Source organism: Pelobates fuscus, chromosome 6 (genome assembly GCF_036172605.1).
Source record: "Pelobates fuscus isolate aPelFus1 chromosome 6, aPelFus1.pri, whole genome shotgun sequence".
Taxonomy (NCBI): domain Eukaryota; kingdom Metazoa; phylum Chordata; class Amphibia; order Anura; family Pelobatidae; genus Pelobates; species Pelobates fuscus.
In genome coordinates this window covers 265,079,018-265,094,741 of record NC_086322.1, presented here as the reverse complement: position 1 = coordinate 265,094,741, position 15,724 = coordinate 265,079,018, and the positions used below count along the sequence as shown (strand labels likewise).

At 41.2% G+C, this 15,724-nt stretch overlaps 1 protein-coding gene across 2 annotated transcripts in view; it reads right to left on the bottom strand.

Moving 5' to 3' along the window:
* The window catches only part of MED24 (mediator complex subunit 24), a 69,253-nt gene that overhangs the window by 20,267 nt on the left and 33,262 nt on the right, over nucleotides 1-15,724 (bottom strand). For both annotated transcript variants that reach the window (XM_063425444.1, XM_063425445.1), the window contains exons 10-22: nucleotides 15,259-15,306; nucleotides 15,081-15,163; nucleotides 14,880-14,966; nucleotides 14,678-14,789; nucleotides 14,330-14,472; nucleotides 13,416-13,453; nucleotides 13,140-13,222; nucleotides 11,954-12,135; nucleotides 10,291-10,390; nucleotides 9,747-9,922; nucleotides 8,960-9,224; nucleotides 5,379-5,560; nucleotides 5,163-5,256 (exon numbers count right to left, since the gene is read on the bottom strand). In XM_063425444.1, the coding sequence (XP_063281514.1) occupies nucleotides 5,163-5,256; nucleotides 5,379-5,560; nucleotides 8,960-9,224; nucleotides 9,747-9,922; nucleotides 10,291-10,390; nucleotides 11,954-12,135; nucleotides 13,140-13,222; nucleotides 13,416-13,453; nucleotides 14,330-14,472; nucleotides 14,678-14,789; nucleotides 14,880-14,966; nucleotides 15,081-15,163; nucleotides 15,259-15,306 (1,593 nt within the window). The remainder of the gene's footprint in view (nucleotides 1-5,162; nucleotides 5,257-5,378; nucleotides 5,561-8,959; nucleotides 9,225-9,746; nucleotides 9,923-10,290; nucleotides 10,391-11,953; nucleotides 12,136-13,139; nucleotides 13,223-13,415; nucleotides 13,454-14,329; nucleotides 14,473-14,677; nucleotides 14,790-14,879; nucleotides 14,967-15,080; nucleotides 15,164-15,258; nucleotides 15,307-15,724) is intronic.

Here is a 15,724-nt window from a genome sequence, read left to right as displayed (position 1 = left end):
GTGTGTGTGTATGAGTGCAGTGTGTGTATATGAGTGCAGTGTGTGTGTATGAGTGCAGTGTGTGTGAGTGCAGTCAGTGTGTGAGTGCAGTGTGTGTGTGAGTGCAGTGTGTGTGTGAGTGCAGTGTGTGTGTGAGTGCAGTGTGTGTGTGAGTGCAGTGTGTGTGTGAGTGCAGTGTGTGTGTGAGTGCAGTGTGTGTGTGTGTGTGTGTTGCAGAGCCTTGGTGGGGGGTGGGCACCTTTTTTTTTTTTTATTATTATTTTACTTTTTTTTTTTTATTATTTATTATTTAATTTCATTATTATTATTTTTGTATTATTATTTCTTATTTAATTATTATTTTTTTTATTATTATTATTTTTTTTTTCGTCCCCCCTCCCTGCTTGATACATAGCAGGGAGGGGGGCTCCTTCCCTGGTGGTCCAGCATTGGTAGTTCAGTGGGGGGAGAGGGGGGCTGGCAGAGCTGTAACTTACCTGTCCTGCAGCTCCTGTCAGCTCTCTCCTCCTCCGCGCAGTCCGTGCAGCTCCCTCTATCAGCTCACACTGTAAGTCTCGCGAGAGCCGCGGCACTTACTGACTTACACTGGGAGCTGACCGAGGTGCTGAACGGACGGCGCGGAGGAGGAGAGAGCTGACAGGAGCTGCAGGAGAGGTAAGTAAGATCTCTGCAGCCCCCACAGCCCCAGTCTGTATTATGGCAATGCAAATTGCCATAATACAGACTATTGACTCGAGTATAAGCCGAGTTGGGGTTTTTTAGCACAAAAAATGTGCTGAAAAACTCGGCTTATACTCGAGTATATACGGTATCCTATTAAACATGGAACATTGCATTAGAATGTCATAAAGTAGAATTATCTAAACTCCATCTGAAAGCTTATACTGAAGCCTTTTTTTAAGCATCAGTACCATACATGTTTATAGAAGGAACTCTTTGTAAAATGTGTCTTGAGAGACACAGTTCGATCAATTCTTTACACAAAACAATGCAGAGAACCTGCTATATGCCATCTAATTACAATCCAACATATTTGGCTTTCATGATCCTAGCCTTCGACACCCAAATCTATGTACAAACCAATCATGCTTGATGTCTCTTGTTCATCTTTGATTTAGGGCGGTTATCTCTAACATTCCCTTAATGAACCTGCCTACTCAAAAAATTTTTATCATGGACTATCTCCAAACTGAACTAATATTTGGATTATTTATGACAATCTCAGTTGTTTCAATAATACTGATCCAATGATCTATTAACCCCTTAAAGACCAAACTTCTGGAATAAAAGGGAATCATGACATGCCACACGTGTCATGTGTCCTTAAGGGGTTAAAGGGACACTAAAGCGTTAGGAATACTAATATGTATTCCTAATGTTATAGTATTTCAGTCCCTGGTCTTTTTCAGGTGGCCCCCCACTCCCGTCATTAAAAAATTATAAAAATGAATGGTTTTACTCATCTTTATCCAATGTCAAGGTTCCACTAGCACTGTTTAACACTCCTCCTTCAGCAATGTCACAGAGGGGCACGCGGTACCTAATGCGCGGCGCATTGATAAATGCGCTACTATCGGGCTTCCACAATAATAGGATTCAATGCAGGCGTGCACACATTAAAAGCTGCCTGCATTGAATATATAGGACGTTAGATGTCGAACGTAAGGAAGTCAAACGTGAACTAGCCGATATTTACTCGGTTACTAACCAGGAAGCCCCATCTAGTGTCTGTCTAAGAGAAGGCTGCTAGTAGTGGTGTCAGTCTTGGGTGGAAAAAACACTGCTGTTTCATAGAGCTAAAATGACAGGGGCAAGCCACCAGACGATTTGACCGAGATGAAGCGGTCTTGTGTGCCTATGGTGTCCCATTAAGCTACCAATTCCATTAGACCAAAATTCAAGATACACAATGTTTAAGAAGCCTCTAACTAAATTACCAATAAACCAATACAATTTGTGTGACAGATGTAACATCAGTCTGTTTGGGTAAAAAAAATATAAAATATAGCAAAACTGCCAGTAGCATACACAATCATTATGCTGGCAAACAGAAGAGAATTTAGTGAGATCAAATATGATTAAATAAATGAAAGCCGAAGTTTCAGGATGAAAAGAAGCCCAAAACAGCGAATGAAAATAGAAAGAAAAAAAATATATATTATACCTTTATTTCTTCACTTAAATTTTTTTGTTTTAGCATTCATATGGTTCTCTTAAATACACAATTTTTATGAATCACGAAGTTGATACAAAGTTCTCTTATGCTGCCTCACATTCTCTCTGTATCAGGACATGATACACTTGTATCCGTGCTAGGGACATATAACTGTGTATTTGCAATAGTTTGAGCACCAGGTGGCGCCAATTATTTTGGTACACATTTTTCAGTTGACTTTTGTCTGTAAATATTAACCCCTTAAGGACACATGACGTGTGTGACACGTCATGATTCCCTTTTATTCCAGAAGTTTGGTCCTTAAGGGGTTAAAGGGACACTATAGGCACCCAGATCACTTTAACTCATTGAAGTGGTCTGGGTACAATGTCCCTATTGCACCTATTGCCTATTGCAAAATAACTAAGAAGGGGGGTGGGCAGCAGGCACAAACTAGCTTTGCTGAGATTGACAGCCAGGGAGGTGTTTCTGTCCCCAATTATAAAAGTCACAATTTCTATACCATGCGACACATGGTTTGCCTGACTGTTTCCCTTTCTTTGCTTTATGGTATGTTTTATACGTGACAAATTGTAAAAAAATTTGACTCGCGCATTGTGAGTTTTTCTTACATTGCTGTATGCTGCACATATACCCAATAAAAGCTTTGAAAAACATTTGCATTCAAATCAGCACTTTTAGAAACTGTCACAAATATGACCGGTTCCAGATACATTAAGCACTTCAGCAAGGCTTTGGTGCTCTGTGTCCCTTTAAAGGCTACTGCCATCCTCCCTACAATTCCAAACATACTCTGTGTTCGCTGATCGAGAGAAAAACTCATTTTGAAAATAGGTTTTTCTCCCACCTGTCAGACAATTCTTCTGCACTGACCACAGGCAGGCTTTCTGCTCTCTGCACATAGCAACCATAGAGCATCCGCTGCAGTTACTATGGTAACTCCCCTGCCGACATGAAATGGAATGAAGTGACTATTTTCAATTGCTCGTTTGGGCTTCTCTTCCTGAAAGTCCAGCTTTGGTTATTTGCTTCATGTCTTTTGGAGATTCTGAGCTTCCTGTTGCCCTTCAGCATTATGTTGTTCTACTGACATGGATTTATTTTATTGCTTGACTTTTGGCAATTAAGTGTGAGATCAAAAATACAGTTAAAGGGTCTTTCCACAGCCAGAATAGAAGAAAAATAAAATGCGTGCATTTAATTTAGCTTTTTTATTTTTTTTTATTTGACGGTATATCTAAAGACAGCTTGCAAAAGCTGGAGATCTCTTATATGGAGCCTTTGCAATCAGTCCTCTCCTAACCCAGTGCAGACTTTCTGTAGCTATCCAATCACAGATTTACAAACGCGGTTTTGCCAGGCAGGTGCTCTGAGCGATTTTCCTGTTCCTTGAGTTTAGCGCCTTTAAACTAAACTATAAACTACCAGGAAGTAACAGGACCAGTCGTCTGATTGACAGCCGAGAGGGTGTAACAAAGTTAACTTATTTATTTTTTTTAAATGCCAATTTCTATTAAAATCTGAAAGTTTTGTTAAATGAGAAGAAAAAAAAAACACCTTTTCACACATGAAGGTTTTAGGTGTGTGTGGTGTTCCTTCAAGTCATTAACCCCTTTAGGCGTCCTGATATTTTGAGAGATGTTTAATAGACAATTCTGTCTATAAAATCCCCCTCTTTATTTCTATATATACACGATTAAGGCCATTTCATAGAAACTATTACTCAAAAGCAAGTTAGCTTCCTCTGATTTATTTCTGATATTCTTCAATAAATAAATAGAAAAAATGGGCTAAGGAGAGGACACCTGGCACATTACACACATCTTACACAGCAAAGTATGCATCATTACAGTGATGGCAAATTTTACTCAACTCTATAGAAAATTTTACCTTTTTTTTTGTGGCCTTAGTGATGATGAAAAGGAGACATTTTGTTTTATTTTAACGACTACCAATCCTAAATATGTCACATATCTATGTTCAATATCTATTTTGGGTTCAGTTCTATAAATTGTAAAATCTTGTGTTTCCTGCTGCCCCCATTCCTAGAAAGCTATAATGCTGAAAATGAGAAGTGATTACACTTTCCTATTAAGTTTCCAAGTGTGTTGTCTTTTCAACTAACTTCCCCTGTGGAGTGTGCTTCTGCAGGCGAGATCTCACACACTCAGTTCCTCTTTTATTCAGTACAGTCAACACTAGTGAAGCCGTTATCAGTGTGAATTGTGCAGAGTAGGTAAGATAAACCAAGCCTGGAGACTATTCATTTTCTGTTTGTTGGTACTGCTTGCACCAGGTATTTCATTTCCTATATCTGCATGCAAGCTTTCAGAACGCACGCCAAGATTCATTTTTCATTAATGCTCGATTAAGCCAGAACAGCTTTGCCACTAACTAGACAGTTTTCTCCCTTTCACGGGAGTTTTATTGGTATATTAGGGTTTTGTTTCCCCCTCACTAGCTTTAAGCCCCAGGCTTCTTTAACTGTGTAACCAGGAAGGTATCCCTTGTATTTGTTTTTCTGTTTTACAATAAAGTCGTTTGTCATTTTCTTTTTTATTGTAAGGGACTTATTTTCGTCTTATATGCCTTGCTAGCATATTAAAAAGAAAGAAGGAATACCGCACTCTTGCTGGAGTCCTGGTGCTACCAGACCTGGGGCTGGCTATCTCCACAGTAATAGTAAAAAAAAGCTGCTGCAAAATTAACCCTTGAGTGTCTGGACCCCAACTTTTTCTCCTTTTTTTCCTGGCATATTAGACTTGTGTTTTGAATAAATGAGTTTGTTTGGGTCATTCCTGATTTATAGGTTCCTTAGCCTGTTTATCTCTTTAGTGGAGATTTTTAGGATAAATAAAAGAAAAACGGTTTATAAAACAAAAATCATCAATCCCAAATTATAATTATTTGTACATTTAAGAACATGTTACTCTTATGTGAGTTTCTCTTTAATATAAACATCTACCCTCCAACTCTCCACACCCACCTCAATGTCCTCTCTGTGTCTTTTCCTCTGTCGGGGGGAAGGCTGTCCCCTGTTGTGTGTGGAGAAAGAAGTCATTGCACACCAAACGGACAATCTGTGCACAGGAGAAAATGGTCTTATTATTATATACAGAGAAGAACCCACAACGTGTAACCACTAGGAATGGAATCACTGGAAAACACCAACACACATATCACGTCGGGGTAAAAGTCTTACTTTGCCAGTGCTCGGCCTGGTGGGTCCATTAACATGTGCCATTTGGCGGAGTCTGTGAGTAGGGCCGGTAGCACATGTCCCAAAAGAGTTAGTGTTAGTTGTGTCATGTCCAAGCAGAAGATTGCATAGAGCAACTCCACCGCTCGCAAAGCAAATTCCATCCGCGTTTCCCTCAGTAACTCCTGCCAAAAGAAAATATATGTCAAGCCCTAAACTAAATATTCACGATGAGTAGATTATGGCTGTAATTTTCTCTATTAAAACGTCAGTGATATATATACACACACAGTACGTTCACAGCACTTGAAGGTGCCGGACCTCTTATAAATAGGAAACAAGATTTATTCTAGGTCATAAAGTCTATTTTTCACATAAAATCTAAATAAACAATTGCAAATTATCAAACGATCCACTGCTGGCCGTCCAGAATTATTATTATTATGTTGTTATTTATAGAGCGACAACAAATTCCGCAGTGCTTTACAGTGGGTGGACGAACAAACATGTAGTTGTAACCAGACAAGTTGGACACACAGAAAGAGGGGTTGATTATCATTATTGCTAATCACCACTCTTGACCCTGCAGTTTTTCTGAAAAGTCAGTCTAAAATTACAGTCACATGTGATCAGTGAGGTTGTGAAAATGAGTTTCTCTGGAAATCCAGACTGCCTACAACATATTAACTATATAGCTTTTATTTGCAGGATCTCATTCTTTTATTATCCACACTGTAATTAGTACAACAAATAACATCTAGGCGTCATGCAAGTGCACCTTTTGGGGGGGAAAGTGTTTCCATAGAAGGCTGAGTGTTACATTATAGAACTTTTTATTTGCTGGCAAATATTCATTGCTGGGGGGCGGGGCCGGGCCGCCGAGCTGCATGGCAGCAAAGCACTGAAGCTCCGGGCCTGAGCTCCAGAAAAAGGCACTACACCCGCATGCAGACTGCCCTATAACTGGATTTTTTGCCATAATGTCATGGAGAATCACATAAGCTACAACCCGATACCAGATTATCGCCAACTACATACTGGACACATTGAAACGGCCCACTCCGGCCTACATGACAGAGTCGGCCTGGATAAAGATGGCCGCTGGGTGAGAACCAGCAACCGATCCTCTGGCCAGATAAGGAAGCATACCAGTCATGGTGGCCCCCACGAAAAGCCGTGCCGGCTTGCGATGCGGCCCTGCTCCGCCCCCCCCCCCGGCCGGTGGGGGTGATCCCGGCCTCCTGGAGATGGCACGCTCCAAGGCGGGATTCGCCGCACGGAGACCATGCCGCTCTCCAATACAGGCAAGGCTGCCTACGTCTGGCCCGCCTGAACTCTAACCTGGGAACATACAAGAAGAGAGACACTCTCAACCTCCTGGGAACTCCCGGTAACTATTATGACCAAACCCACCTTTGCATGCACGAAGGATCTGCCACACTATGGGAGACCTAACCATTGAACCGACACTTACAAGACAGGTGGGACTTTGGTGCCCAGACCGCATGGCGGTGGCACACTCAAGGGCAAAGGAACAACTACAGCCCGTCCGAAAACTTACCCCTGAAGGAGAAGCGACAAGAGGGTCTAGCATGGGCGGCTCACACTGGCCCTGGCAGGGCCGAGCGCTGGACGGATCAACCAGGCCGTGGCCTCGACCGCGGGAGAGGTGGGTGCCCGGGCGTCTGGGTCTGGGGTCCCCGGAAAGCCTAGTCCCTGGCGCTGTGAGCCCGGTGGGGCGAGACTACGCCGCCCCCCTCGACGGACCGGTGGTCGTGGGGGGCGGACATCGGCCTCAAGTATGCGGCCGGCGTTGGGTGAGACGCGGAAACACACTCCTCAAGGGACCCACGCGGAGCTGGGGAGGTGCAGGGAGCGGACAGCCGGAGGACTTTTGTGGTGGGGTCCAACGGACAGTTTCGGCTCCCGAGTGCCCACGGAACTGTGGGGGACCCGACCGGTGAGCGGAGATCGGCATGGGGGTGAGGAAAGGTGGCCTGGCGCCCCAGGGACAGTGTAGAGACAGCACCATGAGAGACTCCCCCAGACAGACATGGGGACTAGCATAACCAACCTGTCGATTGATAGCTTGCATCAGTATCTTGACAGTTGCAATTTTTTTTTTATTTTTTTTATTTTTTTATTTTATTTTTTTTCTATCCTCTTTGTTTTTTGTATTTAAAATCGCTAAGTCGGCCTGAAATGCCAAAGAAATATACAGGGCACTCTATGACACCCATAGGGGCCAAAGATTGATGTTGTCTGCCGTTGCATACTTAAAGGCTTCCTGTTGCTTGATAGCCTGTAAAGTCACTTATTTCCGCATACATGATAGCCTGATAGCTTCCCTGTATCCTAAATGCACAGCAGCTTGAAAACTGTTATGCCCCTTAGGTTAAAAGTTGGAAAGGGTTTATATTTGTTTAGCAACGTATATGCTGTTTATGCCAGGGTGCCCATAAAGGCTAAAAGTTGGATGCAGATGATTACAGCATTCTAGATAGATACTGATCCTGATCTGCTTCTATGTTTAAGCGGGTATATGAGCTTCTATACAATGCATACAGTTATGTCTTTGTTTTCTTTGCCTTATTGGTTTTCTCACGCCCACAAAGCGCAATTCTGGGATACTTAACCATGCAGCTTAACACCCACGTGCAGCTAGAATAACGTTAAATAGATACAGTGTGCACAGTTGGTGTCATTATACCTGCAAATGCATTCCTATAAAATATATGCATGTTCGAATGTTCTGATCAAATCGCCTCTGCGCAGGCGAAAATCCGCATCTACTTTTATGAACCGATACTTAAGCCTCTGCGTAGGCGACTATACGCATTAATGAAAATTTGTTTGATACGTGAACTCAAGACACGAAACCAATAAACATATTTAAAACAAATATTCATTGCTTACGATATGTTGAAAGGTAAATGTTCACTTTGATTATTTTTGAGGATCAAATCATGGACAAGATTTTTGTGACTGTATCCCACAAACTGAAGTACAGGTACTCCTCACTTACCGACCGGGTTCCGTTCCTATGACCCGGTCGTAGAACGAATTGGCCGGTAAATGAGGAGTTAAGGGATTCCCTGCTCTGGTGCGTTTGTCTATGTTTGAGGAAATTTCCCCGAACATAGACGAACGCATCAGAGCAGGGAATCCCTCTAATCTACGTTCGCGGAAATTTCCCCGAACATAGATTTAAGGGATTCCCTACTCTGGTGCGCATGTCTGTGTTCAGGGACATTTCCCCGAACACAGATAAATTCACAAGATCAGGGAATCCCTCTAATCTATGCTCGGGAGAAATTTCCCCGAACATAGATTAGAGAGTTTCCCTGCTCTGTTGCGTTCGTCTATGTTCAGGGAAATGTCCCCTAACATAGACAAACGCAGCAGATCGGGTATCCCTCTAATTCCCACGACATCCCGCACTTACCACCCCGGGAGAGAGCTGGTCATAAGTGTGAGCCGTCGTAAAACAGGTAGGTTGCAAAACGAGGAGCACCTGTAGTGCCATTAAAAATTTTGGGCACGGCTATAAAACAGTCCTTGTCCTATCAAATCATAAGGCTTACCTTCACCAAATTGTTGCAGAACCAGTAGACACCGCCCATGTGGAGAAGTGTGTCGAAAATGTGCAGAGCACGACTGTCCACCCATCCTTTCTCTAGAGTTGCACTGAAGGTCGCCCTCAGGACTTCCTTGATGGGTTTCTTTGGAGGTAGACGGTGGACATAAGGCACTGGTTCACTGCCAGTCACAGTGAATTTGATGGGAGTGGCGGTCTGTTGGAGAACCTCAGAGCACATATTCTCCAAGATAGAACTCATTATGACAACCCTATGCCAGTGACAGAGGAGAAATGGAGATGATCTTGTAAATGGTGCATGAATAGACAAACCGTTAAATCGGCAATGATACCAAATTAAAAAGGAATAGAAAACGAATTGGTCATTAATGTAATACTTTTGGGAAAAAATGTGATACGTGTATATTTATATTATTATTATTGCCATTTATACAGCACTAACAGATTCCGTAGCGCTTTACAATATTATTAGAGGGGGGATTTAACTATAAATAGGACAATTACAAGAAAACTTACAGAAACGATAGGTTGAAGAGGGCCCTGCTCAAACAAGCTTACAGTCGATAGGAATAGCAATAAAGGTTTACGTAGAGATCATAAGAGGGGACACACAAAAATTCGGAAAATTATCATGGAGGGAATATGATGCAAATATAAAGGAAAATTAAATGTACAGACTGACGTGAAAACGGAATTATGATACAATAAGGTAATCTAACTTTTACTAATCAGTAGTTTATAAAGAAATGTAATATAAAACTGATATGACTGACCTCTCGCTGTAGAACTGCAATGTATTGTCCCCAAACATTGGTGAACCCAACTGTCTGATCATCTGCAGAGATTTATCGCGTTCATCTAGTCCCAGCATCCTAACGTGAGCAACGAGCCAGGCCACAGCACACACTGCCAGGCTACACACCTTCCCTTTTATGTTATCGGTGATCTTCTGTCAAAACAAGGAAACAAGGAAAATGAAAGAGCCGCTGTTTGTGAGTGTTTTTTAAATCAGGCACAGAGAGATGTGTGCTCTGGGGTTTGTGTGCAAGGAAGAAATAAGAGATATGTCTCCGTATATCTATGTATTAAGAGGAAGTAAAAGCTATGTGTCCTGATGTCTGTATATTCGGTGGAGGTGAGAGGTATGTGTCTTGATATCTGTGTATTAGGAGAAAATCAGATGTATGTGTCCTGAGAATCAAAGGGGGGGTTATATGTTCCGATTTCTGTGTATTTAGAGGAGGCAAGAGGTTGGTGTTTTCATGTTATGTGATAAAAAGTCAGTGACTTACCAAAGATAAAATAAATGCTATTTACCTGGATAGCTTCAAATGAGAGGACTCCATTCTCCCAGGCATTATGAACCTCAAGGATTGTAGCAGGGATAATCAAACACACCTCGTGCCATTTAGTTTGACTGCACAACAGACAAGATGATACAGGCGGATATTAATCTGTGTTTAAACAATAACAATACAGTACACAAAAAGTTGTTTAAAGGAACACTATAAGGTCAGAAACACAAATGTATTCCTGGCACTATAGTGTTAAAAAGACCACCACCTAGACCCACTTCCCCCCCCTTAATATAGTAAAATCTTACCTTTTATTTTAGTCTGCTGGTGCTGGCTCTGCCCCTGATATGCCTGCTTGGTTGACATAATCAGAAGCAGAGTTCTCAGCCAATCACATAAGAAAGCATTGGATTGGCTGAGTTTGTCAAGGAGGCAGATCAGGGGCAGAGCCAGCACAAGCCAAACAGCATCTCCTCAAAGAGAGGCACTGAATCAATGCATCTCTATTAGGAAAGTTCAGTGTGCAGCACTGCCTTAGGAAGCACCTCTAGTAGCCATTGGAGGAGTGGCCAGTGGAGGTATCCATAGGCTGCAATGTAAACACTTCCTTTTCTCTGAAAATACAGTGTTTACATAAAAAAAGCCCAAAGGGACCGATTATACTGACCAGCACAAATACAATAAGCTGCAGTTGTTCTGGTGACTATAATGTACCTTTAATTAAATTTTTTATCCATGTACATTTGTCCCAAGAATACTATATGGGCTTTGGAGTACACGCTCATGTGATAAAACAACATTTCATGCACATAAGTTGAAAAGAAGAATCTGTTAGGGCTTGAGTAATATTTTGTTCCTTCATATACTCCCAAATTAAAGTATGTACCAGCAGCTATGCTATGCTAAGAGTTGTGCTTATCATTCCACACTGTACATGTTTATGGGGTTTCAGAAACCAACAGAACGTGGGAGTAAACAGCAAAAGAAGTACACTTGGAAAAAATGGCGGTCTACACCAGCCATGAGTTCCTCTTTTAAGGGATTCCAACGTTATAGATAATGTGTTACAAAAAAAAAAAAAATACTCCTCTTTAAAGTTCCTGCAATTCCACATGTAAAGAGCAGTGAGCTCGGCCCAGACCAGGAAGAGGCTTTGCTATTCAGGAAATGCTAAATAAGTGGACGGCTGTCATACAATAGCTGCTAGTTATTTAATGACAATTAGATTTAAAGTTTTATGAAGGGGACTTGCCACAATTGGTATGGAGAGGTGGGGACTTGAAAGCATGCATTCAGACCGTATCAATATTTTGTACGTACAAAAGTATAGCTTTGTCCTCTAATGTCTATGGAGAAAGTGGCAGGTTTACAGTTACAGCAATTTTTGCAAATTGCTACAGTTATAAAACAATTGTGGGAAAGGAGACAGGGACAGTGGGTGGTCTTAAACCATATCTCACGCAATGAGCATCAGTTGTTATGGTGTTTAGAGTGAATGTCCCTTTAACGATCCATATTTCATTGAATGATAAAAAGCTGTGCTAATCCTGCATGAAATCGCATTTGTCATCTAGAGGTCTTAATGGTTCAATAGCTAAAGTGCAGTACAAAACAATCACATTATCACATTGCTAGACACGAAGAGAATGCGATTAAACTTCTCAAAGATCATATTAATTACATACCCCAGCCTCATCTCGGAGGAAGTATTAAGCTGGGCAACCAGTGCTTCCACCTTAGGGAGGTCTGGATGACGGAAACAGGGGTGATCTGGATTGAGGACCTTCCCCTCCCCTGGCATGCAGGTCTGCATCCAGCTCTCGAAGAAAGGCATCTCTGATCCTGCACATCCCTCTGAGAGGATCATCTGCAAAAAACACAGCACCAAGTAAGAAAGGTCTGTCCAGTTCCCCCTCCAACATGTCAACTTAGATATCCATACACGAGCTGTTTTAGGCTCTATCTAATGTTTCTGGCCCATCACATTGCCTAAAGGAGTCAATGTGCACTTATGGACTGGCATATAAATAAACAAGATGGAAAATAATGTCAAAATAAATAAATAAAAACAAACTACAAAATTTCAAAGATAGTATTTAAGAGACAGGGGAGGAAAGAAATTAAATTAAACAAACAAAAAAAAAATATATCAACATCTGACGTCTAAACATCATGACAAAAACGTGACAGTGGGATCTCCAAGGCTGTTTTATTTTTTATTTTTAAGTCATTTAGGTCAAGTCTGCAAGGAGTTGCATTTTAAGCTAGAGATTGGAAATTATCTTTGATTTATTACTCCATCTGGTGGCCAGAAATATACAGTACACATTACATATGATCAAAAAGTATTTTAAAATACAGACGCCCAAATAGTACTGGCAGTTTATAATATACATATCATGTATATCATGAACTGCCGACATAATTTTGAACCAGGCAGAGCCTGACTGAGATTTATAGAAGATTTAATGCACAGCATGTATGTGGGGGAATTTCTATCTTTACTATCCTTTTGCTGATATGCTTGTGCTAGTGGTTCTGGAATTTGTTAAGATAATAATAACAACAAAGTATTTAGCCAGGAAAGGTACGTTCAGATTGCTCTGGTTTCCAAGTACTTTTGCCCAACATCCAGGGGATGTTAGTATTACCCAATGTAATGGTACTCATTTTATCTACCTGGGGAGGATGAAGGGCTAAGTCAACCTGCTGGGATTTGAACCTGCGACCCCAAAGGGCTGAACAGATTCTAGTGAAGATGCATAAGCCCGCTGAGCTTTCTCACGATGGGGGTTGATGTGTTTTCAGGCATACAAAAACAAAGGGAGAAATAAAGAGGGTTGTATATTTCAATGCCCTTTGCTGACATACCTCTGATCCATAGGTCTGTGCCACATGGCACAACATCAGGAAAGAAATATCAAACAGCAGAGCCCGAACTGATGCAGTCTTTGCTGTAAAGACAGGGGAGAAGAGTCGTTTCAGCGATCTGTTTGTAATGCTACTAATAAATAAACAAACAGCTTGAGAACGCAAGGGAGTAGTGCCGGGTCTAGGACAGTGCAAGCCATTGCGAGGTAAGATGTTGATGGTTCTGCAAACACATTTAATAAAAGCAGGTATCGAAAGAGTTATTAACACACTTACTGCTCTCTGCTCCAATATGGCGCGTGAATTCATTCAATCTACAGAAAAAGAAACACAGAGAAATGGACTAAGTGCAGAGAAGTCACCATCTTTTATTGTACAGCAGAGTTTCTGAAATAATTTCCAGCAAAGAACTCTAATAGTAAGCACGTGCCACCAAGTTCCTTTAACTACACATTCACAAACTGCAGGATCGGGTTCATCGGAATCTTACAATATAAATGGCATTCTATAATATTCTACTCAACACCAAACTTTCAAGGGGATATTACATTGGCATTTGGTTTTTGATATTTTTGTATTTGGGGAAAAAACTTGAGAAGATCCATCCACAAGACCTTTCTGACAGCCTCTAGAGGGACTCGGATCAGCAGTGATTGCAGGGCTGACATTCAGTGTCCCTACGCTCTGCGAGACGTGGAACGCCACCCATAGAGATGCACTGAATCAATGCATTACTATGAGGAAGATGCTGATTGGTGCAGGGCACCCATTTCCCAAACATGCAAACTAACCTAAGGGGAAGCATTAGATTAGATCAGTACTGATGATCTCAGCAATTGGAGGCAAGGAAATAAGCCAACTAAAACTCTTTATTTCATTAAGTGGGGCCCATTAGTCTAAAACGTTACTATAACACTAGCGTTATGAATAAATGTTTAGATTTCTAATGCTATCAGTGTTCATGTAATTCCTATGTCTATATTATTCTTTACCAAGAGCAAGCCTCCTCAAATATTTCTCCCAGCTGGAGACCTTTGAGAGCCCTCTACCTCATTTCCACCTCTCACATGTAGGGCTGATTAATTCCGCATATGTTAATGATGAATTATGATGAATAACTTCTGCTTCCACATTTTAAAGATTGACACGGTCACAAATTTCGAAGTGCGTGTTACACACAATGTACTTACTGAATGAATTTACGAGCAAAGGATTTTAATTTTCCGGTGGCAGCCGCAGCAGCTAGCAAGAGGTCCAGACTTTTCCCAGTCAGCATGTGACCTAATACTCCTAAAAGTCCTTCTGGAGATTTGGAGTGGTCGGCATCCATAGTCTAGGGAATAAAAAGACCAAAAAAAATGGTTTTCCATATATAGCAAGGAAAATATATAAGTATTACATAATGCTACCCAGTGTTAGTGGTTGCCATGAACCAGCTGTTGTTAATTAACTTCAGGATACGCACAAATAGTTGTTAGTAGTTTGTTAATTGTGCTATCACTTGTCAATATTAAACCGAAGCCCACCAGGGGTCTAACCTTTAAGATGTTGGTCACAGTGGGTTCTGCACGGAGAATCAGACCAGGATTGGGTTGAATCGTAGAGTTTTCAGATGACTTCAAACGTGGAGCCTGCTCCCTGTCTGCAGCCCTAAAGGGATGAAAAACAGTTCAACATTTGCTTTCATATGACTGAAAAAATAACTTGCTTTTGGCAGAGTGAGAGGCAGAACTTGTGTACCTTTTTGATGCAAGGTTATCCAGGTTCGGATCGGACAACAAACCCAACTTATTGCATTCTTGTAGTAACAGACTGATGCAGTCACAGCTGTCAAAGAGAAGAGAAGATGTTAAGATATTTAGTAAACCAAGTGTAGAGAAAGGCAATACAGGGGATTATTGGCACAGTTTATATTTTTGAGACATTTTCAGATGGACCTACTTGCATCTCTGGTCAGCTTTATCCAAGAGTGGGGTAAGTTTAAGAAGATATTCAAATGCACAATTCATGTCTTCATTGAAATCCTGCAAGAAAATTAGGATTACTATACTATTACATTACAAGACATGAAACGGGATTTAATTTTTTTTTTTTTTTAAAGTACCAGGGAGCAACGCACCTGATCCACCTGCCAGAATTTCTTCAACTTCACCAAAACCTGCGGAATCTGTGAATGCAAGGCAATAAACAGTTTTTCATAGAAAAACATATCTCTAACAAGAGGGCAGAACCTACAGTTTTTGAAATATGCAAAGTCAGAAAATACAATTTGAATAAAAATGTTATAGTTACATGGAATATTCTTCCAGCAGAGGTGGTATAGACCAGTATAGTGCATTTAGTGGGCACTACATGGCCACCACGGATTACTTTCAGTTTGAATAAATTGCAGTGGAGTCAGATTTATCTTCCATTCTATGTTTCTTGATATTTCTAGTTTTTTTTCATGATTGCTTGTATTTATTTATATTTTAGTGCAAGATGCTTTCTTTATATTTATTTTATTTATCTGTGCGATGCGTGGCAGGCAGATTGACTGCGAGTGCTTTTCATATTAAGCTGCTAATATTTGCTACGGCGGAGTT